We start from the raw sequence: 26,275 nt of genomic DNA, 5'->3' as shown, positions 1-26,275 counted from the left end.
GTGTTGCACAGTAAAGTGGTTTAAAATGCATTTTAGGTTGAACAGAAAGCCTTTTGCTTTTTATTTTTGGGTGGTAAGAGGCTATTTTGGGGTTATGCTAGTACTCTACAAGTAGCGCCTTGCTTTTCCAGATGAGCAGGAGTTGGGAAGAGAGGAAATGGCAGTGAACTCTTAACTGGCTTGCTGCCTCTTGAAGTTCTGAAGGGTGTAAATCTAATTCAACGTGCTTTACAAACTGTGAAGGGGACAAAAACAAGTTTGTACGGACCGAAGCTCCACTTCGGACAGAAAAGCGTACAGGAGGTTCAGCACCTCTCTATTTTGAGTAACCTGTTGGTTCTAGCAACCTGACAAGAAAAAAGTGCCTCCTGTTCTCGCTTCCAAATGGCTGTATTGTCTTTCAAGTAAGCAGTGGGTTTCAGGCGATGTTGACGCGTCTCCATGCTTGATCATTTCAGCGCCTCCTCCTTCAGCAGAAGGTACAGAACCAGAGAAACATGCCTATTGGTGGCCGTCAGCAGCAGGACCAGCAGGTATGGCTTAGTTGGGCTGTCGCACTTTTTTACTTGTTACCTCCATCGTTACACTGATAGCAGTGCTTGGTTTTTTCCCCCCAACTTGAGCCGTAGTTATGGAAAGCTCTAAGAACATGAGAAAGGTTAGGAATGAGAGGAGGATTTGTTGGACTGTTTCACATTCTTCAGGGGTCATGTCACTGGCAGGCTGTGACTAAGTTTCTCCAAGCAGCATGCTTGGCTCAGTGTCAGCCGCAGGGGGTGGAGTTAAGGTTTGTTGGCCAAACCACTCCCTGCTCCTGCTTCCCCAGCCCCAGCAGTGTCACTAAGGGGCATAACAGCTCAGTTGGGTGCTGAGCCTCCTGTCTTGAAAGATGCATAGCTTGTTGGAGGCTGTCTGCACTTGCTCAATCACCTTGTGTGTTCAACAGAGTGGATGTGTATATAATGAAAAGAATAGTCATTTTTACTCTTCTGTATGTATCTTTATTTACAACTGACTTTGATTTTCCTCCCCATTGATGGAAACTTTCTCTATCTAGCCCATTGTCTCACAATGATGCTCGTTCGCTCTTGATGGCTCTCTCACCGCGCCTTCCTTGTGCTCCGCGTCGCAGGGTCGCCCTCTAGGCACTGCTCACCAGATGATGCCGCCCCCGCGCCACCTGGACCCCTCCCTGATGAAGCAGCAGCAGCAGCAGCAGCAGCAGCAGCCTTCCCCCCAGCCGTCATCTCTGCACCAGCCTGGCCTCAAATCCTACCTGGAGAACTTCATGCCCCACAATGCATCTGACTTGCAGAAAGAGCAGAACACACTCAATTCATTCAGTAATTTCCCTATAGGTGGGTTTCCTTCCCATCCTAACTTAGGGCAGGCTGACTCTCTGTTGCACCAAGCTGTGAAGCACCCTCTGTCTGGTTCAGACGGTTCAGGCTGTTACCCAGCTGGCAGTAGCCACAGTCATAGCCTTTTTAGCCCTCCACTGAGCAATGGCCATGCTGGGCCAGGCTCGCCCATCTACCACCGGGCAGGGAGGACCTTTGCCAGCAACGAAAACCACACTTTATCAACAAGAGGTGAATAAGCCTGCTTTTCTTAACCTACCTATCCAGCTCCCTGCATCCATCCTTTGCTGCATTTCTTCAGAAAGCATTCATTACAAGAAGGTGGGGTTGGGGAGGTTATGTCTTGCTTTATCAATGGTGTGACATTGATCAGCTTAGGTGGGAGGGAAAATGAAAGTGTTCCTTAAAGCGACTTGATACATTGCCTGGTGCAAGCCTTTTCTCAAGCCTTTTGGTACTGATAGGCTGCCTTTTGTGTATAATGGTTATGGAATACTTGGTCCTTTTATGAACCAGGCTGTTTTCACACTTTCTTTTGCACTTAGATGTGTTCATATAAGCTTTTAACCAAGGCATACGTGTAAAATCAAAGTGGTCACACCAGGACTCCATAAAAAAGCTAAAGCTTGCCATGTTTGACCAGGCCAGTACCCTTGGTTTACGTGTAGCACCTGAATATCTTTAGAAGTGCAAGACAGACTTTTTACAGAGTGCTTTACAACCAGATGAGCCTTTCTTATCAGTTTGTTCAGTCACCCTACCATAGACTTGCTATGCATTGCTTTGCACATTGCCTGCGGCCCAGCATATTTGCTGACCTATATCTAAATGACAGAATACAAGGACAGGTGGAAATTCTATATATTGTTTTGTTCTGGCTAATAAAATCACACGTACCCAGAACAAAACATATATATAAAAATAGATCGTTTGAAATGTGAATCACATCACCTGTCAGAGCTTAAAATGAGTAATATTGCTTGTTTTACTCTATAAATTTAAGGATGAGCAGCAGGATTCTCAAAGCAAATCCAGTCCGGTGCTTAAATTTTGTGTTGCAGAATGTCATGATCAACTATCAGACAACAGCCAGTAGTGTACAGACTTGTCTTTACCTAACTGCTTAACCAGTCCTCACTAAAATTCTCACTATGAAGAGCATGACCTGTTGCATGCCAGCCGAGAAACATAGCGTAAATTTCACCATTTCACGTTTGAACGTGAAGCTTGGCCGTTTTATTAACAGATTGGATAGAAATGAGAAAATTGTGTCCGGAACCGATCATGGGAGAGGTGGGGATTCTTCGCATTTCATGTCCTCCACTCTGGTGCACTGCTATACTGGATTTTCTTTGAAAGCGAATTCAAAGGGGTTGTAGCGCAGAGGCCGGCCAGTTAGGATTTGTTTGTGGATGCAGGTAGAGAAATGTGCCTGGAGTGATGGCGAACCCCAGTCCCCTGCTGTGCTGTTTAATGTGGGTCTCTTCTGACTCCCATGTCTCCCCCACTCACCTCCAAGAAGCCAGGCAACACATGCTGCCCTCCTGTCATTTATTAAATTCATAGTTCAATTCTGTTTACCCTTCCATGCAGGCTTGAACTCAAACTTGAATGTAAGCAACCTGGATATTGGCAGTATTAGTTTTAAAGAGCCACAGTCCCGGCTGAAGAAATGGACTGCCTTGGACATTTCCGTTAACCCATCTCTAGATCAAAACTCCAGCAAACCTGGTATGTATCATCAGTGCGATGCACGTCATTTTTCAATAATCCGATATCAACCCAGCTGGAAACACCCGACGCCTGTCCTTGTGTAAACTGCATGTTCCCCCCATGTTTGTGTGGGTTTCTGCCAGTGCGGTCTCCCAGTTCCCAAGTGCATAGAAGTTAGCATTGATTGAGAAATTGAGCCAAATGGATATGATGGGATAATTTATCATTTTCTTGACTCGAGTACACTAGTCCTTTTCCCTTTCTGAAGTCTTAAAGCTATACTTCATAACGGTTAAACTATAATGCTTGGTCCCTGATGCCTTATTCACTGTCGTAGACCATTGGCAAAGTTGTTCTGTGCAGATCCCTATGATTGGAAGATAGTGGAGAATAGTGATCAGGTTGATAGGAGTTCAGACATTTAATAGAAGGAACATAACTTTTGTTTTGTTTTTTACAGGTGCTATTCCTTCTGGGCTGAGGCTTGAAGATTCCCCCTTTGGTCCATATGACTTCATGAACACCAGTAACTCTCCTGTCAGCCCTCCTGGTTCTGTGGGAGACGGCTGGCCCAACCGTGCCAAATCGCCTCATGGCTCCAGCAATGTCAACTGGCCACCAGGTATTTTAACACCAGGTTTTACAGCCCCCGGTGTCCTTACTGGGCAGGACCTGTGGGTTAATTTGTGAAGTCCTTTGAGCTTTTGAATAAAACTCTTGTACTTTTAATGTTTGTAAATCTAAACATTGTTGGGACTTCCTAACTTCCTATTATACTTCATATGCTGTATAACAGGTCTACAGTGAGAAGCTATAACCTATTTTTCCTTATTTTGAAGAATTTCGCCCTGGTGAGCCTTGGAAAGGATATCCAAACATTGACCCTGAAACTGACCCTTACGTCACGCCTGGCAGTGTGATTAATAATCTCTCCATTAATACTGTCCGGGACGTTGACCACCTCAGGGACAGGAACAATGGTATGTTAGACAAAGCTATAGTTTATTCTCGGAAGTAGTAGTCTTTTTTTGCTTTAATGTCTTAATTATCTGTATGGTTGTGTTATAGAGTTATGCCAACCAATCCCGTGTCCTAACCTGCCAAGGATAGCATTATAGCAATGTTCTCATTACCTGCACATTGATAACTCCTACTATATACTGTCTGGTATCAACAGCAAGTATGTTGAATATTTTTGGCCCTGCAAGCTAATGTTTGATAGAGATTTTGTCTGCTTTGATCTCTATTGTTAAACTTCTATACTCCATCTAAAAGCACAGTGTAATTATTCCTCTGGATTTATTTAAAAGATTTCCTTCTTGAAACTGTTCTTTGGAGGGGAAAAAGGTGTTAAATACTGAATATTACAGATAGGCGCAACAATAATGCATGATAGCTATTCATATATGGGAAAAAGAGCTAGCAGGTTCATCCTGAGGTCTAGTATCTAACTGGGCCAGAGCTTATCCTGATTTACACATTTAGACTAACTCCCCGAGGATGGGATGGTAGAATTTTTTGTTACTCCCAGGGATGCTGGTGTCTGCACAAGGGTCAAGTTGGAGCAGCTGGGATGAAGCACCTTTTTCAAGGTTCAGCAGCAGGCTCTGCAGCTTTAGTTTTTGGCATCCACAACAATGACCACTGCTTCATAAATCCCTGTATAAATGCAGTTACATTTCTTGATTTTTTTTTTAATGTCGGTGTCTTTTAAACTTCGTTTGAACTTGGTTTATTTGGTGTCCTGTTAGACCAGAATATTAACCCCGTTCTTCTCCCCGAAGGGTCAACCTCATCTCTAAACACCACGCTGCCTTCAACTAGTGCCTGGTCATCCATTCGTGCCTCCAACTACAGTGGTTCCCTCAGCAGTACAGCACAAAGCACTTCAGGTCGGTGTCAGAATGGGCGGGGGTCTTAGGTAGAATAGATTGAGGCTTCATGGTTAAAAATGCTTTCAAACGTGGGCTCTTAACCTGTGGGCTATGATCCAGGGTCAGTCATGGTCACCCTTCCAGTCGGCTGCAGCGTGGGGGAAAGGCAGGTGAGAATCTGTACTTCCTGCTCGAGTCTTATTTGGAGCCCAGCAGGCCAGCCCTGGTCCTAAACAGCCACATTCTAGAAGGCCTTATAGGTCATGAGGAAAAAAAATTCTACACCCTGGAATAATTCCATCTGAATTAATGAATTATTTTATATGGCATTCAAAGACCACAGTTGTGTTGTTAGTCCATAATAGCGCCAGTTAATTGTTCAAGATTCATTGTTTTCCAAGTCTGCACAAATTGATTTAAGGCTGATCCGGAAGACCTACTTAATCTAGATCTTCCAGGTTCTAAAAAAAGATCATCCCTGATGTACAGCGATGGAGAATTGTAGGGTTTTTTCAGTACACGGGGCAGCCTCCCCCCAGAAAGATGGGTTAAGTTTAAGAATCCATGCTTTTGAGTTAGTTGTTCTACGAGAAGTAACTGTATCAACAGTATTTGTATTGCATTTTTCTGCGTGCTTTCATGAAATCCTTGTGGGTACCACCTGTGTCCTGTCTAGACCATTTATCAGATCAGCACCAGTTTTTGAGTGCTCTCCCTGGGTCAGTGCTCATCCGGCCTCTTGTGTTCTCCCCATCAACAGCCAGAAACAGTGACTCCAAATCCACATGGTCTCCTGGTCCAGTCACTAACACCTCTCTGGCTCATGAGCTGTGGAAGGTTCCTCTGCCACCGAAAGGCATCACCGCTCCGTCCCGTCCACCCCCCGGCCTGACCGGCCAGAAGCCCCCATCGTCGTGGGACAACAGCTCACTGCGCCTAGGGGGAGGCTGGGGAAGCTCCGACTCCAGATACACCCCCGGTGAGTGCATGCAAGTGCCAGGGAAGCGGCTCTTAGCGACAGTCTTGATGCATCAGAAGATGTTTGGGTCACAACTCATTTTATGCTGCCAGTTAGTAGAGTACAAAAATAAGTGCAGGTTCAGTGACGGGTTCACAGCCTGGCTGTAGAAACTGGGGGAGACTGGCATGTCTGGCCGCTCCCCACAGGGAGTAGCGGAGACAGATGCACTGCGAGAAGTACTCTGGGATTAGATGAGCATTCTCCCCCAAATTAAATCGGATTCCAGAATTCCCACATCTGCCAGAATCGGAGCAGCTCCCAATCCTGCTGGGAGTGGAAACTCAATAGAGCTGCAACCCAATATTGTTAATTCATCGGTCTTGCCAATAAAGCTCTTTCAATTTGAAGAATACCCCTGCATTCGGTTCTGCTTGTATAGTTATGCAGTTGCTTGGTAATATTTACGAGCAAAAAGCAAGCATCCACCCTTGTAGGATGTGTATAGGCTCGAGAATTAAAGACTTATTTTGCTGCCAGAGCTCAGCTGAGCTTGTAGGGACCTGCAAGACAGTCTCCTGGTTTGGGGAATGGAATGCTTCTTTGGCACGTCTGATAGGAAAAGCAGCTCACAGTTTTATTTTTATTCGCAGGTTCGAGTTGGGGCGACAACAGCTCAGGGAGAACAACTAATTGGCTTGTTCTCAAAAATCTCACACCTCAGGTATGTACATTTTGGGTCTGCCTACCACAGATGTGCCTGCGTTGGTGTTGGTATTGTAGCTCTTAGTCGTAAAGGTCAAACCTTCGATTTGACCTTTTCTGATTTCACAGCTCTTATAATCTCAAACAGCCTTCAGTCTGTTCAAACAGAAGAAGGTCTGTTTTACTTGAACAGCCTTTTGCTTGTTGTCTTAAAAGGTCTTTTGGAAACTGTGCAAAACCAGGTTACATTTGTGTTGATGGTCACATTTTTATGGAATCAAGTTCTGATTTCGTGGAAGATAAAGGCTCTGAAGTATGCTGATGTTGGCCCTGGTCTTGCATGTTTAGTAACATTGTTCTTGTTTGGCTCAGATTGATGGCTCCACTCTGCGAACTTTGTGCATGCAGCACGGTCCACTGATAACATTCCACCTGAACCTGCCCCACGGCAATGCTGTAGTCTGCTACAGTTCAAAGGAGGAGGCAGCCAAGGCACAAAAATCTCTGCACATGTGAGTACATCCCATTTTAAACCAGAGCTCCAGGTGTCTCCCACTGTCGTTGGGTCATGGCATGGATATCACATGACTCTTCCGAAAATGTTCTTTTCGTAATGCGTAACGTTGGGGATGCTTCCTGGTCCAGTTAGTTTCTCTGCCAGCACATGTGCTTGTGGAGTTTTAGATCAAGACAAATGCTGATTTAGGATTATTCTCAGACTAATGGAAAAGAGAAGCATACTTATTAATTTCCCACTTGATATATTACCTGCATTACGGAGTGTTGCCTGCTGTAAGAGTCAACGTCAGCTGCTGTCAAGCTGTTTTCTCCACAGTTGCATGGCAGTAGGCTGTGTGGGGCACAGTTCAGTGTCACACATCACAGGGTACAATATTTAACCTATCAGGCAGCTGGCGGTATGCACATACATTAGACAGGTCTAGGCAGAGAGTCTTGACAGGTGCAAGATCAACTCAACAGTTGTGACTTAAGCCCTTCAAGTCCACGAACATCAAGAATAAGCCTTTGTCCTTATTTCGCTTTCCCTTTCCCGTCATTAACCGATGTTTCACAATGCTCTATCCTCAGGTGCGTTTTAGGGAACACTACTATTCTTGCTGAGTTTGCTAGTGAAGAGGAAATTAGCCGTTTCTTTGCACAAGGCCAGTCCATGACTGCCTCGCCCGGCTGGCAGGCTCTGGGTGTCTCTCAGAACCGGATCGGATCCATTGAGAGTTCCCACCCTTTCTCCAACCGCAATGATCCAAATCACTGGAACGGTGCTGGACTGTCAGGAGCTGGCAGTGGAGACCTTCACGGCACTTCCCTCTGGGGTGCTTCTAACTATTCCACTAGCCTATGGGGGAACCCCAGTGGCAGTGAGGGCCGGGGAATCGGCAGCCCATCCCCCATCAACTCCTTCCTTCCTGTCGACCACTTGACAGGAGCTGGAGACTCCATCTGAAACACCTTTCACCTTCTGACTTAAGAACTGTGACCTCAACGTGTAAAAACAAATAATAACAAGAAGAAAACAAACGGCACTAGTTTGGACTTTTCTTTTCCACCTTCAAAAAAAAGAAAAAGAAAAAAAGACGGGGTCACCCTGTGGAAACAAGTTACTTTTTCTGCACATTTTTCCACTTTGTTTTAGCCCAAAACATATCAGTTCGAATACTTGAATCATACAGGCCAATATTATAATGTGAAAGGATATATTTACACTTCCAGGTAGTGCTCTTCATACGAGAAAAAAAACTGCTTCAAATGAGCTCATTTAATGTTTTTTCATCATGTTTATTTGAATTCCAATTTTTAATTTGTTTTTCTTTTTATTGCATTTGTTTGCTGACAATGTTGGAGTATGAGCTTTTTTTTAACTTTGCACTGAATGTCGTTTTTCTCAGTATAATCTGCAATATCGAGGGAGCCGACAGTTCCAGTGTAGTTGTTTACTCAAGGATGTTCTTAAGTGTGCGCTCTACTATGCCTTGATATATGTCTACCTTATTGTGGTAGTGTGGAGTTTAAGATCAAGATATAAATGCTGACTTAGGATTATTTGATGATATTAAAAGAAAAAAAAAGTATTGCACCAATTTTTTGTGTTTAAAACTAAAGAATTTAGCTCTGCAGTCTAAAAAACTGTAGCCACAGCTGTGACTTGCAAACCCAGCCTGCAAGCCAGGGGGAACAGCACTTTCAAATAGGCTTTCAATTTTGTTTAGGAGGCACCCATGTCGTGCCCTCTTGTTTACAGACTTTTTTGAGGAAAAAAAGTGTTTACTCTTCCTTCATTTTAAAAATAAAGTGTAAAAAAGTAAAAAAAATATAAAAAAGAAAAAGTACTAAAAAAAACACAAAAGAAAAAAAAGATGGAAATTATATTGAGGATGAAGACGAAGCTTTCTATCTCTGGGAATACTGATCAGTGTTTGGCCATGTTTGGTTTATTTTTTTTAATCTTATTCCTCTCGTCTGCTAAATAACGAGCATGGTTCTCAGGAAATATACCCAGTTTCCCCCAGTAGAAACTCCTGTAGTTTCTTGTAGGAAAATCCAACTTTTAGCACTGAAACTACTTATAGCTCTGTAAGTTTTTCTCTGCCAAATAACTGCTTTAAGCTGGAGATGTTCTACATTACTGCTTTCTGAAATGCTGTCTTTTTATTAGTGAGTGGAGGTGGTTTGCTGAATCGCTATCTTTGTCGTTTTTCTTCCCTTTATTCCCATTATGAGTGGCTCAGTGTTTTTTGCTCTTTGTGACTTTAACTGTTGTACTTTAAAAAAAGAGAAAAGCCGAAATCCGTAACTATGCATACTGTAACCAGGTACATGGCTTACAGAATCATTTTTTTGTTGTTGTAAAAAAAGTTTTAAATGTTTAAGACGTAATTACAGATACGTTGTTTGCAAAACCTTTTCTCACCTTGCCACAAATGGTGTTCTAAACAAAAAAAAAAACCTCGTTGGGTCGTTCAAGAGACAAAACAAGGTTGAGATTTTATAACAGTGCAAAAGTCGCCCACATTTCATTGCCTTGATTCTAATTGTGTCCGAAGATGCAACAAGTCAAGTGGCTTTTAACTGTTTACAAATAGAATGTGATTGTAATGTGTACAGTTTGGTTGTGTTGAATTCTGAAGTTCCTTACAATATTAATAAATCATGACGTTTTGGCTGCTCAGTACGTGTTTATTGTTGTTGTTGTTGTTGTTTATTTTTGAACGCAGGTTTGTCTTTTGAAATGCCAAGCCTCAGTAATGAAGAGGCTCTGGAAGGCTAGAACAGTGGTGAATGTAATCTTTTACTGGTAGTTAAATGCGTGCAGAAAAAAAAATGTACATTATATATATACAAACTATTTACAATATTGATTTAGTTACTACAATGATGCACAACTGATAAAAAGCTTCAACAAGAGAAAGAAGTCAGCATTAGGCTAAGCCATGGACCTTAATTCTTTTGTTTTTAGGTAGTATTCTTGTGTTTTAGCTTTATCTCAAAAGGTAGAACTTGCAGCTATTTTTAAAAAAGGTGTTTTTGAAAAGTTCTCCAGAGTGAATACAATTCAACCCTTAGTCAAAGGAAATCTTGAGTATTACACAGGCTTAATAGTGGAGTGCCAGTATTTGAACCATTATTAAGTACATTCTACCAAATATGATTTATTTGCTTAACCCCAGACTTGAGTTGCGCATATTGTTACAAACTAGAATACAGGTTGCTTTTAAAAAAATATATGAAAATTAAAGTTAAAAGCCTTGGATTTGCACTTAGTGTATATACAGTACTGAATAAAGTTGTACTTGGTATGTATACTTTATAAATAGCAAGGGGAATGCTGTGGATGTTGAGATGCGTTTTGGATAGTCCACTGTAACGTGACTTGTATTTAGCTGTTTTGTTCGGGGGCTCGTGGTTTTCTTTAAGCAGTCCAGGTTCTCTCCAGGTCTACCAGCTCCATCCCCTCGCAGTATGAGTGAGGCCGATGTGTCTTGCTCTGAAATAGAGATGTGGGGTTGAGGCATTATCTATTGCAAGTTGTAACACAACATTGAAAATGCCCCCAGCTCATCTAGATGTAGATGTAGTGCTGAGCATAGGTGGCTTGGGTACTTTGTTTTTGTGAGTAGACTTGTTCTGTGCCCAAGGTAGCTATCTTTGTTTTCCCGTGAGCTTTTGGTGTGCGTCTCTGTGTGACCATGGTTTGGAGTTGTTTCAGCAACACTGATCTGAAAAAGCCCCCCCCAGGTGACTTGATTTTTCCATAGCAAGAGGAGCTAATGAACACAGAATAGGGAAAAGCCAGTGGCGCCTACAAAGTTTTTTTTTTGTTTTGTTTTGTAACATTCTGCCTTCTGGTTTTCATCCGCTTTACTGTGTAATGTGGTAAAGAGCTGTTTGATATAGGACAGTACTGTCTCACAGGGCATTGTGAAAGGCCTACTGTAATGCCAAATGGGATTGGGTGGGGTAGGGAGAGGGGAAAGGGGACTGCTTCTTGTGTGAAGGCTGAACAATGTGCGTGCTGGGAATGTCACCTGTGCATAAACAGCTCCTATGAGGGAAAGTGAAAATGGCAATGTACAATCCCCATTGTTCCTTTGCAGTCCTTTTTGTATTGGCAGGTAGAAGTGGAGGAATTAGGGTTGGTCAGACATTCTACTTTTGTATGGGTAAATGTAATTCTTTTAAAATGTGTCCACTATAAGCAAATTTAATGCACCCTTGTCTTTTCAATGGTTCCTACTGTTTAACAATGTGCTAATTTGACTTTTCATACTGTGAGCATTGCTGTCTTGTCATTTTGTAAACCCTTAAAAAAGCTTTAGTAAAAGCAGCACAAAGAAAAAAAAAATTAGCCTGGAATCTTTTTGACTTCTACTATGGGGGTGGGGAATAAGACAGAAAACTCTATGCAGTGTGAAGTTCACAAGGCTGCCGTGCCCATGTGTGTTTGCTTTAAACAATCCTGGCTTCCTGGAGCAGTAAGGGGATTGAAAACTTCATACAACACGTGTGCCATGACTTAAAGTTGTACATGAAAATGAATAAATTGGCCAGCTGTAGCAGAGCATTTCTTTGCGATATTACAGTTCACAGGTGCCCCCAAGCGGACTGTGAATAGCAAATGGAATACTGCGGATTGTTTTTTTTTTTTAAGATGAAAAGTTTGAAGTGCTCACTTACAATTCTGCTGTTATGCACATTGCTTTGGTAGACTGTTTAAACAATGTATAGAAAACAATAAGTCTAAATTACCAACTGTTCTTAAATGAACCGGAAGCACCCTTTTACAGTCTTCCTGGGGTCATTTGAGAATTTTATCTTGGGGAACTGCACTTTTTGAAGGACAATCCTTATTTTTATTGGTAAGAATTTTGACTAAAGAATAATACAAGGTAGAAACTGTCAATTGTGTGATGAATGTTTCCACTGATGCTGTCATTTTATTTTCTTTATTGCTTGCGTTTAAATTTTAGTGCTCTTAAATATGTAAAATGGTGTAGACTAGACATTAGGTCTTTTGTTGACTGTACTTGTAGACTGATAACTGTTTGTAAAGTCACGCTGATCTCTGCATCAGAATATGAAGCTGTATAACTCGGGTACAACCCACAATAAAACCGTAACAATGTTGATGTCTGTTTTCTTTCCTTGAATTTTGCATTTTATTCTGTGTAAGGCTTTGTTGCCTGAAGGCCTGTGTTAGAATAAATGCTATTTAAACCAATAAAATATTTTGTAAATATTCCAATTTTGTCTGTGCACTTCAGAGGCATATTTTGTTTTACTATGCAGTGTTTGAGCACCGAAAACTATTCACCACACTTCACCGTTCAACCTGCAGTACACAATTTAGGGCACATTCATGCTTTCCTGCAGCTGTGTCCACATCAACCTGTGAGTATTAGCAGCCTTTGGACTGTTTCTTTGCAGCTCTGGTCCTTATTTAAAGTTCCAAAAAAACATATCAGCCTATGGTAACTTAGCTTTTCTCCATTTCTTCCACACTGCATCTCAACAAAATGGAATGAAGAAACCAGAGAGCGCAGGGTGTGTGCTTCACATGTCTCACCACAACAGCTGTGGCCTCAGTGTCTAGACATTTCTTAATGAGTTGTCTGTCTGGCTGCCCTGTGATAGACTAGCGTCCCATCAAGGGTGTATCTTGCCAACACTGGGTGCAAGGCCCTGGCTATGCTCCAGCTCCCCTGTGACCCCAAGTGGGATGAAACGGTTGGAAAAAGGATGTAATAGCACCCTTGAAAAAAATACTGGCACTTGACCAGTGAAGCTTTTACCTGTACTTGTCTGTAAGACCTGTCCTGCTGCTATTGCAGTAAGCTGTTACTTGTAACTGACACATTTTTAAGTGAATCATTTTATAGGACAACTACATTTTTTACAATCACAGTTGTAAAACTTGAAAATAGGGCTCTGATTAATGTCTGCTTCAACACGCACTAGAAGTAAGACCATTGGGAGGAGCTGGAGGTTGGCAGGGACTTGTCATTTCAGTAGTAGAAATCTCTGGGTCTCAACAAAGTTCTCGCCACCTCCAGTACACATGACAGCGGAGTTTACTTGACCCCTGGGAAGCAGCACAGGTCACACTCCCGCTAGTGAGCTCTGGGTTAGAGCCATTCGTCCCCCTGTCCCCCCTGTGTGCAGATGTTTGTGACTCACCGCTCTCTGAATGCCCAGCTGGTGGAGGAGAGGGAAGGGTGTCCACTGAATGGGCTCGATGGGCCAGCTGCAGACGGAGAGGTCGCTGGCCTTCCCCGAGTCGGCCATGCAGTCGTTGATGCTGCCATCGCTTAGGCCCCAATTGTAATGGGAGCTACAGCCAAAAGGGCCAATGTAAACAGAGGGATAATGTTAGCAAGCTCCGTTTCAAATCTTGGAAACATCTAGGGTTGCAGCATGCACACAAGTTGCTCTTGAGAAAAACAATTGCATGGCATCATAAAATTTATGTACTTGCAAAGTGTTTTCAGTGTGACAGAGGAGACCTGCATTGCAAGCAAGAATTATTTGCTAGAAAAGGTAAGGCCAGATTACCCTTGTGAGAAATACCACATTTCACCACCAGAGGGTGCTGTTGGCTGCCTTTTCTTTTGGCCTTCCAGCAACTGGTTCCAGAACCTGATTGCTTCTTTCTCACGCATGAGGGACTTCAGTGTATAAGTCTACAGTGTTTAGTGTATAAAGGGCTTTAGTTCCCTTTACCTGACATTAAAAAAATACTGCTTTTCAACATGTAAGTTAAGTCCTAGCACCTTATATAACCCCAAAATCTGGCTATCCATGAAACTCCTCAGAAAAAGTATTGCAAGACAGTGCACTCACTCTTGGCAGATCCAAACAACACTTGTAAGAAGGTTTTCCGTTTAACTGGAACATGTGCTGCTGCTGGTTTGCAACAAGAGGTAAGGATGTAGAGCCTGGGATATACACACACGCTGCTGAAAACAAAGGCTGTTTTCCACAGGAGCTGTAATCAGCTGCCAGCGGTTGGTGGTAATGTTGTTCTAGGCCTGCTGTGTTAAGATGCCCTTTGACTCTGTCCATGCAGGGGAAGGGTGGGAGGAGGGAGCAAAGCGAGAGAAAATACTATTCCACCCACTGGAGAAGGGACTAGGCTTTGATGGGAATGTTGTTCTAAGGGTTCCCACCCAGTCCATTGTGTGGATGCTCCAGTTTGTTTTTGCAGCGCCCTAACCACCAGCTGCCCCGCCTGCCCCCGCAGGATACCACTGAGGGCATGTGGGCAAGTCCTGCTGCATTAGATGGCAGCAGTGTGGCATTTCAATGCCTATGATAACCTCTAGGCACTTCAGGTAGTGCAGTGTAAGCAAGCCTATTTCAGTAGTCTTTCTGCCTTCGGGATGCCTTTGCGTGAGTGACACTATAAAATAATTAGTCAATCAAGACTCTTGGGCATTTACCTTTTCTCTCTATGTAAAAGTGAGATTGTAAGGGCTAAAGATCTCATTTTAAGAAATTGTGGCAAACAAGTCCATTTAAATGGGGGTTTAACTTTAAATCAGTAGAGGACTGGAGTCCCAGGAGGCACCCCCTCTTACCTGCGTGAGTAAACGGTGTTCAGGTGCGCCCCGCTGCCGGGGTAGGTGGAGCTGATGGAGAGGGAGTCGTCGTGGTAACAGCAGGTGCGATCAAGCGCCCGCAGGTGCAGCAGCTCGTCGGAGCGGCTGAAAGCCGGGTTGTCCAGGGAGTCTGCAGCTGAGCCAGGCCAGGACTGAGCCCAGAACCGGCCCGACAGGTCATCGAAACGGCTGAACCTGCGGTAACTACAGCATAAGACACTTTAAGCACTGCAGGTCTCTGGACACCACACAGCACAGGTCCAGGCATGCATGTCTGCAATGAGCTTAATTCACACAGCTTGTTTACACTGAGCACGATCTTATATCAAAGTGCTCTGCAAAGTCACACATTTATCAGGTGTACAGGCAGAAGAATATCTAAGAATAACATGACACCCCACCTCCCACAAGTGGAAACAGTAGGCCCACCACCCATCAGCTATCAGTGGGGAGGAGAGCAGAGTGATGAGGCCAGTTCAGAGATGGGGATTATTACTGGTAAAGGCCAGGGAAAAAATTGAGGACACCTCAAATAAGTTTCCAGCTATAAAGCCCTCTAATTCCTTCCCACCCGCTCCTGTGAAGCTGCTTGCGAGAGCCGGAAGTGCCAGGGGAGAGTGGGTTGGGCTCTCGCTGCCTCTCCTGCGAGGTAGGCGAAGTGCTGGGCCGTATCTCCAGAGGGCAGGAGAGGGCGCGAGAGTGCTGGGGTCCCTGTCTGCCTGTTCCTTCCTGCTGCGTGTGTGTCACGCTGCGTCTCGGACACAGGAAGCGGGGGATGAGCAGAGGCAGGATGCATGAATTCTGGAGAGAAGCCCCTCTCCCTCAGCCCCCCTTTTCTTCCTCATTCCAGATGGAAGTTATTATATACAGCCAAAGGGCTAACAAGATGGGGCACTTAGAGTGCCCCCCTGTGCAAACTGAGCTAATAATCATTTATTTATCATGTATTTATTGTCAGCAGCCATAATACCACTAGCAGCCCACCGCAGGCTGAAGGTGAACTAGGTGACTGCCTAGCCACAGGAGGCCCCCTCACTGTGCAACACAATATCATCATCATCATCATCATCATCATCATCGTCAACCCAAACCCCAGGATGCAGTACAGTGATAAAGACATTAAAAAGTAAAAAACAAATCAAACAGAGCATACAGTTTTACACAGATAGAAATCTGGCCACTCAGACAGGCCCTGGGAAAGGGGCGAGTGTCGAGTTTGGATCATGATCCTCCCCTCTCCGTGCTCTTCCTGACCTGCTCGCGTGTCGGGCGCTTGAGTGAACCTCTAGCTGGTTGTAGGATCTCTGGGTGTAGATGCCTCTGCTGACCATCCCTCTCTATCAGCCAACCCCGGGGCGCTAGCCTGTCTTCGGGGGCTGTGGGTTAAGAGCTCCTCTCCCTGCCTCACTAGGGCGTCAGCTCCTCTCCCCCTCCGTTTCCGCTGGCACGGCCTCTGGGCCACGCGGACCGCGCTCCTACCTGCTGCGGGTCTGGTCCACCTTGGCCCGGATCAGCATGGCCTTGAAGCGCCGGAGCGCCAGGCAGGAGAGGGCGGCCATGAGCCCCGCCAAGGACAGCAGCGCCCCCAGGGCAATGCCCACCAGCCTCTGCCGCGTCATCCTGTAGTCGCACCTCCGGCCCATGAACCAGAAATCCTCCCCTACTGGGCACCTGCGGGACAGGGGCAGGGGTGAGCCGGGGAGACACAGCCTCTACACTCCCCCCCGCCTGCAGCAGAAACAAGGTCATAGAGCAGTTTATTCACTGTAATGCACACAGGATGGGAACCTTGGCTCTTGCTCCTGCTGGATTCCTAGTTACAGCCAGACCGGCCCCACCAGGGTCTGGACTAGAGGGCTCAACCTGCACCCCGAACACATACTTCACTGGTTCGGCCACACGGGAAACCAGCCTTTTTCAGGTTTATTCAACACTCGTGGATCCCAGCAAGTTGTAACCAAAATATTCTAGGAATTGAGTTAACATAACAGGGTTCCAGTGCTTTTATAGGACCGTAGAGTTGCAGGCATGTGTGATGAATTTCTTGGTTGAATGACTTCACTATGACATTTTCACTAGCTGGAAAAAAATCTCAGCATTGACAAAAAAAAGTCTAGTAAAAAAACATGAGTTTCCCCAAACCCATTTAATTCTTGACCCCCTATTTCAGGTACCGGATGTCATTTTCTTTTATGTCTGCAGCTACACAACCGCTGACGCACAATCACAGCAGAGTGCCCTGTGTTACTCACTGGCACGCCGGCTGCTGACCGCTGTGGTGGGTGCAGATGCCGCTGTGCTTGCAGTAGTCTGTGTGGCACAGCGAGGAGCAGCTGGCGTTGCCCAATCCAGCCGGCTGGCACTGGAACCCTGGTGGGCACTGGAACAGCCAGGTGCACAGATCAGACTGCAGCTCTGTGTTGGTGGGGGGGGGGAAGGGAGAGAATCAGCAACAAACACAGACACTACACCGCAAACCTGAGCTTGATTCAGTCCTTGATGAAAGGCCAGCAGGATATGTTCTTTATGGACGAGAAACAAACCAAAGGTGACTGCAGACTAATTGGAGCACCAGTGACAGCCGCCTGCTTGGCAAATTAATCTGACCGCTACCGATCACGAGCAGAGAGAGACGAAGGGGTGAGATGAGTGCAAATGAGAGGAGGACATTCAGCCCACATAGCTCATTAGGCTTTAAGAGCTAATTGGTCTGAGGATCTCCTCCAGTTGTTTCTTGAAAGAAGTCAGGGTATCATCATGACACACATCAGACAACATAGCTGGGCAACTTGTTCCTGACTCCCACCAGCCCTTTGCATTAATTAAAGCTTCTTGTCCTTGGTTTGAAATCACTTCACCCTAGTTTTAGTAAAGACCCATCATCTTTATCCTGTCAGGGTAGGACAGTGCAGATCGGTGGGGACACTGAGCATGTTGGCAAGACAACGAATGGGGTTGTCATCAAAGCCATTTTTAAATTTCAGTTTCACACAGTGAGACAGAGCAAGAGAAGAATAACAGTATTATCTAGGCAGTGAGACCTTTCCACACCTCTCCACTGGAGAACTCTGGAGCAGCCAGATCCTGACCTGTAGTGGGGAGGCCACCAGGATCCACATTACGATTCCAGCGGAGGTGTTGAGAGAGGGTGTAGGAAGAAAGCCCGAGACAGAGGAAAGAGATGCTCACAGAACCGGAGGGTGGGGCCAGAGCTGTCCTGCAGTCAGGAGGAGGAAGCGGCTGAGGTCCAGGGGCCACAAGCCACAAGCTTATCTCAACGTCTACTGTGTGAAACTGTCAACGCAGCGCACTCCCAGCCCCCCCACACACAGCAAAACAACTCCAGCTGACAACAGCCATGTGTTTCACACTCATCGCTGTGCATCCACTGATTCTGGAACATTTTTCTAACTTTCCTTCCTCCGCTAGAAGAGAGATGACCAATCTCACATGTCACACTTTCAATCAGCAATGGACCATGTGTTATTAAAGCTGAAGTAAGGATCAGTCACCCGCCGTCCTCCAGTGTGTGCAGAGTGTGTTGCAATCTTTAGTTCTTATGATCTCTATTGTGCTTAACTGAACTAGTCACTTGCTGAAGTGGTTAAGATTAAATTGCTCCAGGTGTGTGGGGGAGTTTAACAGTGACCAGAAAACCTGCTGGACTGTGGTTCTCCAGAAGCTGGGCTGGCTATGCCTGAGCAATAATCAGTCCAACCACATACTGCTGTTACCCTCCCTTTAAGCTGGGGCATACAGATCGCACCCTTAGACACACAAGTCAGTTATAGAGATGTTAAGGCCTGGCTGTGTTTCAGAGAAACATGCACAGCTCCAGTGTCAACCTCAAGGCCAAAGTGTGAGACTTGACATCCCTGCTATTACAGAACACAGTGACTGTAGATCGACAGGTATATGAAGTAGATAAAAATAGATTGGAAAAAAACATGCATTAAAAACACATGGATGTGTTTTTTCAAACATCTGCACAAGACAAAAAGCTCAGATGAGCAGGTCAGATCTCCCCTAGAGCAAGAATACACACGTCCCGTGGCACCCTGCCACACTCACCTCCGACAGTGATGCTGCGGACCCTGTCCCCACTGACGTACAGCCCACGCCTTACTGCCTCACCCAGACCCGTGCTGTTCAACAGCCACCCTGGGCGCCCCAGCCAGGACAGTGCTGACCCAGTGCCAAACTGGGCATCACACTGCACCTCTGCTGTCCTACGGTGGATGAGAGAGAGCGAGAGGGGTGGGCAAGGGACACAGCGTCAGGCAGAGGAATTACAGAGAGCAAGGACAGAAGATGGGCTAGAGATCTCATCCACCAGAAGAACAGATTTTCTTCTGTTGGGAAAAATACCTACACACCAAAAATAAAAAACCCAGATCCAAGTTTAACAGCGCTGACATACTGTACATACACATGCACTAGAGTATCTAGAGTACATGACAGAAATACAGAGACGAGACACATAAACACAGACGCACACAATGCTGTCCGTACCTGGTCACAGAGGCCTGCACGCCATGATATCCAGACAGAGACTGGAGAAACGGTTCCACCTGCAGAACAACAGCAGCTCTGTGAGAGAAGAGCAGCACCCTGCCTCTGCTAATGCACCCATGTAATTTGTCACACAGAAGGAGACAGTGGCTCTGATTAGCCCCCTCCCCCCCACCCACATCATTCCAAACAAACAACACCTTTTAGTGGTCTCGAAATATTTATTTACATAAAGCGTATAATCATCTATTCAAAGAGCTTCTCTTGCCTGTGGATAACATTGTCAGTGCTTTACCTGTTTGACTGCATCCTGCTCCAGGTCTTCAGGGTGCAGAGATTTCGGGGGACCCTTGTCTCCCCCTGATTCCCTTTCCAGCACAATCAGCAGACGGACTTGGACTATTTCTTCTGGACATCAGAAAATGAGAAAGTGCTTCATTCTCACACGTGCACATACCAACACAAATACTTGTAAATATGCAATACAGGATTTTCCATTTACTGAAAGATCCAGGTTTTGATTGACTAAAAGTCACATGTAAATGTGAATTACATGTGATTACATTCAATTAAATGTGAATGTAAATCAGAGTTCCACATGAAAAAGCTGAAAGGAGTTCAAGTTTAACTCCTAATAAATGCAAATCTGTTTTACTACTGACTTTTACACCAGAACACAACGGACACAGAGACACAGTTAGGAGTCGGGTCACTTTAAGAAGGCAGAGACAGTCTAATCAGGGGTGGGCGGACCTGTTCCTGGACAGCCAGTGTTTCTGCAGGTTTTCTAGATCCCCGCTGTTGGGGTGCCGAGAGAAAATGTTACATTGGTCTCATTCGGGCAGCGACGAGACGATTTAGACGAATGAGTCAAGGAAAGATAAAAGTCTGCAGAGGCACCAGTCATCCAGGCCCAGGATTCCCCATCCCTGGTATAAACTTGAGTCTCAGTGTGTGCGTGTGCGTGTGCTGCCGAAGGCATGACGCCACACAGGGGCGACAGCTGTCCTTGGACTGACCTTTGATGACGGGAGGCTGGTCCTCTGTGATGAAAACCCTCCCCTTACTCCCCACGGCCCTGGGATTAAGGGATGTGCTGGGGGTTTTGTCTGTGAGCCACGGTCCTGGAGGGGTGCTAGATGATACCCCCTTAGGAGAAGAGGGTACGACAGCTGGGGAGCGGGAGGTTGTTAAAGAAGAATGAGCCCTGGTGCTCAAAGATGTGGTAGGCACTGGACCTGAAGAGGTTCTGTTGGTTGTCCTGTGAGGAATGAGCCCAGTGGACCTCACAGGCGCAGTGGCTGTAGGAACTGAGGAAGAGGGAAGGCTAATGTTCCTGTTAAAAGCCTTTGTTGGAAAAGTACCTCTGGAATCTGACCTCCTCCCACTCTTTCCCTCCGACACTGTGGGGCTGAGTGTCTCGGGTACAATGGGTGTCCTTGAGGTGGGGGCCGCAGACAACGGAAAGATGGGACTCCCTCTTGCTCCTGAGTCAGCGACAGTGTCACCCCCAGCTGGACTGGCGTAAACAGAAGGTGACGCCACACCGTGATGCGCTGATGGGGTGTGAGAGCTCAAATCCAGACCCTTCCCGGTGGGCCTGGAGCTCTCCGGATCCGCTGGGTTAGTTGGGTCTTTGGGAGAAGCCGTGATAGCACGGGTAGGTGAAGAGAAGTGGGAGTGTCCCTCGGGACTTCTGGGGACGGCCCCCCATTGTCTCGACTGCGTCAGGGGACTCTCCCATGTGCTGGTCACCGGCATGGTGCCTCGCAGGACTGACGTCTCCGCCTCCAGGCGAGGATCATGTGCAGGAGGGTCGCTCGGAGAAGGAGGGGAGGAATCTGTCTGGGGAAGAGGTGAATGCCCCCGTGGCTCAATGGAGGAAGAGGAAGATGGAGATGGGGGGTGGCTGGTTGCTATGCGATCCACTATAGTGTCCGTGCCCGTGGATGGCAGTGAGGTAGAGTAGGAGCTCCCTGAGAATGGGCTTGGATTGGTGTCCTTTCTGGAGGTGGCGAAAGGCTCAGGGAATGCTGTTGCAGAGGTGAGGCCATATCTGTCAGCTGACCCAGAGGAGCCTGTCTCAGCCTGGGGTGGTACAGAGCTGTGGGGATGTGGCGAATGGTCAAGAGCCTTGCTTGTGCCGCCCACTGATCCTGGCTCTGTTGTGTGGGTCACAGTGGCAGGACTTGAAAACTGGTCAAAGTGGGGCAGGGGTCGGTCTGACTGAGTCCTCAGTGTGGGGGATAACTCCTGAGGGCTCCCTGCGTTGACACTGGTCTCCACTTCCCAGAATGCTGTTCCTGCCCGTGGGGAGACAGCCATATCAGCACTGACTGTCTCTCCTAGAACAGCAGGACCCAAGGACACGCTCTGGTCCTCTGTGACAGAGTTACCAGTAGGTGATCTGGGGTTGAACCCCTGTGTCGAGACAGGCGTCAGGACATCTTCGTCAGACACACCTCTCAAAGAGACATTATACCCCTTGTCGTCAGACAAGCTTCTGGTAACCAGAGTAACCACCTTGTGTGGAGATGAGCTGGCATCTACGTCCCCTCTCTCTGTGATCATCACACTGCTTTGGTTTCCTGTGCTGGACGTCCCCTCTCTTTGTCCTTGGTCCGTGTCTGCAACAGTGCTGTGCACCGGGGGCACTTTCACGCCAAATTCTGGTTCAGTCACATGTAATAAAACCCCAGCATCCACCGGAAACGTGGAATGTGCATCTGTGAGCCCGAGGTGGGCCCGTCCCCGGGGGGACAGCTGCACAGAGGTAGCAGTGGTTTCTAGAGCAACTGAGTGAGACGCCATCGTTGTTACGCCCTGCCAACTCACAGTCGAGTCAGTTCCAGTGAAGGTTACCCCAGGGGTGTGGCTGTAACGCTCTATACCCAAGTCAGAGACCGGCTTGCTGACAGCTCTGCTCTCCACATCAGTCGTTCTCCGAGTCCCCTCGAGCAAGGATTTCAGGCCAGTCGGATCTCGCACTGGCTCTGTTGCAGAAGGGTAGCAACCGGGACACGCAAGACCGGGAGAGGCCTTGGCTACAGGAGGGGAAGCTGTGCCCCGAGGAAAGGTGTCCATGGTTTTTTGCCGTTGCCCGGTGGTGGCATCGGTGGGATCAGTGGCGCGATGACGCTGGTCAGTCTGCAGCTCAGAAGGCATCTGATGAAGGCCTGGGGCACCGCTGGGCACAGTCAGTGTGTGACGGGCACCGTGGAGGACGATTACAGTAGAGGAGGCCGCGGGATCAACAGCTTGAGACCCATCTGCTCCTGCGAACGGAGTGAGGCCTGTCACCCTGGGCACAGCCTTGCTGCCCAGAGCCCTGAAGGACGGATACCAGCTCAGTGACAAAGAGGCGGGGGCAGAGGTGCCACCGGCGGATGGAGCAGGCGGGTCAGTGCGGAGAGCTGGCAGGGGCTCTGTACCAGGGGGAGTGGCCCTTGCAGCCCGGCCTGCCCCCTGGGTCCTGGGCCACGCCGGGCGGTCTCCCTCCTTCGCCTGGCTCGCAGTCAAGGAGCCTAGAACAGCGGTCATCTCTGAAAGAGATAGAGCCGCAGCAGACGTATCCGGGTTATTATTCCACTCTTCCTGCGCAGGGGGGGCCACTTCCTTATCAGATGTGGCAGATGTGCCGGGGCTGAGCCAGAGGGTGGGGGCTGCGCTCGGGTTGCGGACTGCCGTGACCGTGCCAAGACCGCCCCCTGTCTCCTGGGCCCCCAGAAAGAGCGGTGTGAGCCCCCTGCCACCCGGGGGTGCCTCCGAGGACCCGGGGCTTCCCGGTTTCCTCCGGTGCCGGGCCTGGGTGCCCTCAGAATTTCTGGGAATGCCTGAAACGTAGGACAAAGGGGTTTCCTGGCAGGAGGAAGGAGCAGGCCAGGGTGATGCAGTCGGTGATGGATGCTCCTCTGAGGATTTCCCCATTTCTACACAGCAGGACAAAAAAAAAAACAACAACAACAGAGCTGAGTCTCTATGTAGTGCTGATAGGAGGAGCACTGCTGTTGGTCAAGGTCCCGGCCTGTTGCTCACTGCATCAGAATGTGCAAACCAGGGACACACAGAGATTGTATTTATATCCCAGTGCGTTTCAAACAATCCAGTTTGAATCCAGCAGAGAATTGACTCCAGTCGTTCACACGGGCACATTAGTGAAATACCAACACAATACGTCTCCCTGGCATCTCTCCATCTAACACTATTTCTACGGTGCTTTTCACTTGCCTCACGCCGGTTTTAATTAAAACAGGGATGGTACTAAAAAAAAACCGCAGTTAAATGCAACGCGCAAATACAGTGCACGCATATTCTGCAAGAACGACAGAAATGGGAAAATCCTTAGACTACAGAAATACATTTATTTTTTCTTAATTCGGGTATTGATGCTATCAAAGATGTTTGTATTGGGGGGGGGGGGGGGGGGGACAGCAAATGGGACTATAAAAGTGACGTTATAGTTATACTGTTCTTAAATGCGGTGGTGCGCAACACTGATTCCGAGGGAAATTTCAGGCGGACTTACCGGAGGACTGGCACCGCAGACTCACGGACAGCCGAGCTACTGAGGGGTCAGTTACCACCCAGGTGAGGACAGCCCTGCCTGGGCCGGACAGCAGAGCCAAGCTACCGGGTCCACAAGCGCACCGCTCCTCGCCGCCCTCAGAACACACCCTAAGACAGGACCCCTGATCCACTGATACGTTTTCACCTGGACCGTTTGATGGGAGAATATAACCCACGTCCAGCTCCTGTCCGGAGAGTCTGGATCGCTGAAGGATTTAGTAGGAGGAGGAGGGGTATTTGTGGGGTCATCAGAATATATATTCGGCGGTATAGAGTATTGTTTGTAACCGCTGCTCCGATTTTCTAAGTCTAGAGCCCCCCACAATCGCGGTGTACCCACCCATAGAGACACCCCGTCAAAACAACACGGAGTATCTTCGAGAAACGCGCTCCTCTCAGAGCAGAGAACTCGAGTTTTCATAACACGACGAACTGCTTCGACTCCCTTACACCTCAAAACCCTCTTTTAAAAAAGAAAAAACGATACCGTGGCTTTTCAAGAACTGCCTAAAAAAATTTAAATTCATGAAATACCTCGTATTTCTTACGAGAGGGACACACGACGGGAACTCGAACCCAGTGAATAAACTCTGGTGTCACCTAATTATACCCCAGTCCAAGGACGAACTTACTGAGCATTAAGTGCTTCATCGTCAGGGCTTTATTCAGCAGTACCAACGACCAAAACTGCTTTCAAGGACAACCTGGACGGCGGTTAAATGTGTTTATATTTAAAAGACTCAAAGGTCTTGCGGGTTTAAACCAACAGTGTATTGAGACTTAACCGGTAGTTGTTGTTTTGTTTTATTTTTACCCCGCGTCGCCCGAAAAACACAAAGCAGGCAAAATAAAAAAACACTCGCTGGGAAAAAAAAAATGCCCTGTCCCCAGTGTCTGTGACCTGTCCGGAGTCCAGTCTCTTACCTGTACGGACAGCGAGCAGGAGCAGAGCGATGTGGAGCCGCATGGTGCTGCAGCGCACATCCCACGGCGGAATGTGACGGCTGTCCGTGTTCCATACAGAAGATTGGTTTCGCCTCTCCGAAAAGGTCCCCCCGACACGGACGGATAAGTGTGGGCAAGCGGGGCGAGAGACACCCGCAGACCAGAGAAGACCCCCCAACTTTCCGGACTGAACGCGAACGCACAGTCGCGCCCCCTGTTCCTCTTCACGCCACTGGCCAGGACCGTCGAGGCCGTCTCTCCCTTCGCTTTTCCTCCCGGCTGTAAAGGAAATCCCACTGTCGACAAATGAGACACACGTGTGCAGGGAACGCAGGCGTTGTGCTCCGCCCGGAGAGAGGAAACAGCGGGGCGAGAGAGCGGTGGCGACGGCGGCTCTCGGACCAGCTGCCCGTCATTAATCTACACCCTGCAGCGGTTCCGTCCAGCCCGGCCTCATCACTGTAAAGCCGGTGCCTCGGTGTTTTTTTTTTCCTTGCCCACCATTCTTGATATACTGCAGATTTAAATCCGGGTCAGGAAGCAATTAGGGTTTATGACAGGAGAAGACGAGAAGTTCCTGGAGTTTTAATGAGTACTAGAATGCGGACCTCGGGCAAGGAAGCGTTATTACTGGGTTTCCAAAACACGTGTGCGGACAGTAAACGAAGTACATAATGTGGGCACAGGGCCAGGGTTGGTTTATGAATCCTCTGTATGAAAACTTCCCTCAGTGCACGCAACATGTCTTTTAGCAGGCCTCAGTCCCGAGTGGTAGAGGAGTGTGGGGATTGTGCACACCCAAACACAAAGCAAAGACCACATTAACGATCTTGTTTAGACAAAAAAAAGGATGTAAAGGCCTGGGTAACTGCTCACATGTTCCCCGGGATTTTATTCCGTCTTCAGCTTCTTGCAGCCTCCTGACATGCACCCAGTGGCACTGTACTGACAGTTTTTCCTCCTGCTGTGGTCTTGTACCATCTGCAGGCAGCTGTGAGCTCTGTGCCCCACCAGATAGTCTAAGACACGTTGGGACAGTTGGAAAGACAAATGGAAATACAGCTAGTAATAAAAGGATAACATGAGGAGCTACAGTATAGGGTCAGTTGGTGGGAGAGAACTGGGCCCTTGTAATAAAGGAAGGCAGGGGGATACCTGGTAACACAGATCCCCCCCCCCCCCCCCGAGCTTGCCTCTCTTTGGTACAGTCCACTTGCACACTGCTGAAGCACAGAGGACACCTTTACTGTAGCAGGAGAAAGAACAGTCTCAGACACATATTCTATTGGTGCACAACCACGCAAAATTACACCACTTATTAATCACTATACCAAATCCAGCACTTTCTGAAACAGTTCTGCAACAGAATGAGACGGATGGCAGTTCATCATTCTACAACTGATCAGCAACATTGAAAGACTGGTCTGCTGAGCCACAACATACAGGACCGGAGCACAGACCTTGGTCATGGTGTGGGGTCTCACCTGCGCCCACCATGGTCAGACAGAGAAACTGCACTGTGAAATA

General features: G+C 47.2%; 2 protein-coding genes across 12 annotated transcripts in view; one reads left to right on the top strand and one right to left on the bottom strand.

Moving 5' to 3' along the window:
- Positions 1 to 12,372, top strand: part of tnrc6a (trinucleotide repeat containing adaptor 6A) — a 126,208-nt gene extending 113,836 nt beyond the window's left edge. For 9 of the 11 annotated variants that reach the window (XM_088613022.1, XM_088613021.1, XM_088613023.1 and 6 more), the window contains 10 exons: positions 459 to 533; positions 1,133 to 1,592; positions 2,955 to 3,092; positions 3,535 to 3,696; positions 3,914 to 4,054; positions 4,859 to 4,966; positions 5,709 to 5,927; positions 6,560 to 6,630; positions 6,984 to 7,123; positions 7,701 to 12,372. In XM_088613022.1, coding sequence (XP_088469148.1) covers positions 459 to 533; positions 1,133 to 1,592; positions 2,955 to 3,092; positions 3,535 to 3,696; positions 3,914 to 4,054; positions 4,859 to 4,966; positions 5,709 to 5,927; positions 6,560 to 6,630; positions 6,984 to 7,123; positions 7,701 to 8,076 — 1,890 coding nt within the window. In that variant the 3' untranslated portion in view covers positions 8,077 to 12,372. The remainder of the gene's footprint in view (positions 1 to 458; positions 534 to 1,132; positions 1,593 to 2,954; positions 3,093 to 3,534; positions 3,697 to 3,913; positions 4,055 to 4,858; positions 4,967 to 5,708; positions 5,928 to 6,559; positions 6,631 to 6,983; positions 7,124 to 7,700) is intronic. The other 2 variants (XM_088613030.1, XM_088613024.1) reach the window with 1 other exon arrangement.
- Positions 9,900 to 25,668, bottom strand: vap (vascular associated protein). Its single transcript, XM_088613035.1, has 10 exons — positions 24,728 to 25,668; positions 20,257 to 23,166; positions 19,533 to 19,645; positions 19,238 to 19,296; positions 18,797 to 18,954; positions 16,978 to 17,140; positions 16,205 to 16,396; positions 14,705 to 14,929; positions 13,305 to 13,458; positions 9,900 to 10,614 (listed from the first exon to the last, which is right to left on the bottom strand). Exons 1-10 carry the CDS (start codon positions 24,768 to 24,770, stop codon positions 10,540 to 10,542), a joined length of 4,092 nt encoding a protein of 1,363 aa, XP_088469161.1. The 5' UTR covers positions 24,771 to 25,668; the 3' UTR covers positions 9,900 to 10,539.
- Positions 25,669 to 26,275: the final 607 nt, after the last annotated feature.

Source organism: Lepisosteus platostomus, chromosome 19 (genome assembly GCF_059453375.1).
Source record: "Lepisosteus platostomus isolate fLepPlt1 chromosome 19, fLepPlt1.hap1, whole genome shotgun sequence".
NCBI lineage: Eukaryota > Metazoa > Chordata > Actinopteri > Semionotiformes > Lepisosteidae > Lepisosteus > Lepisosteus platostomus.
Note: the sequence above shows the minus strand (reverse complement) of the source record. Positions and strands in the feature narration are given on the sequence as shown.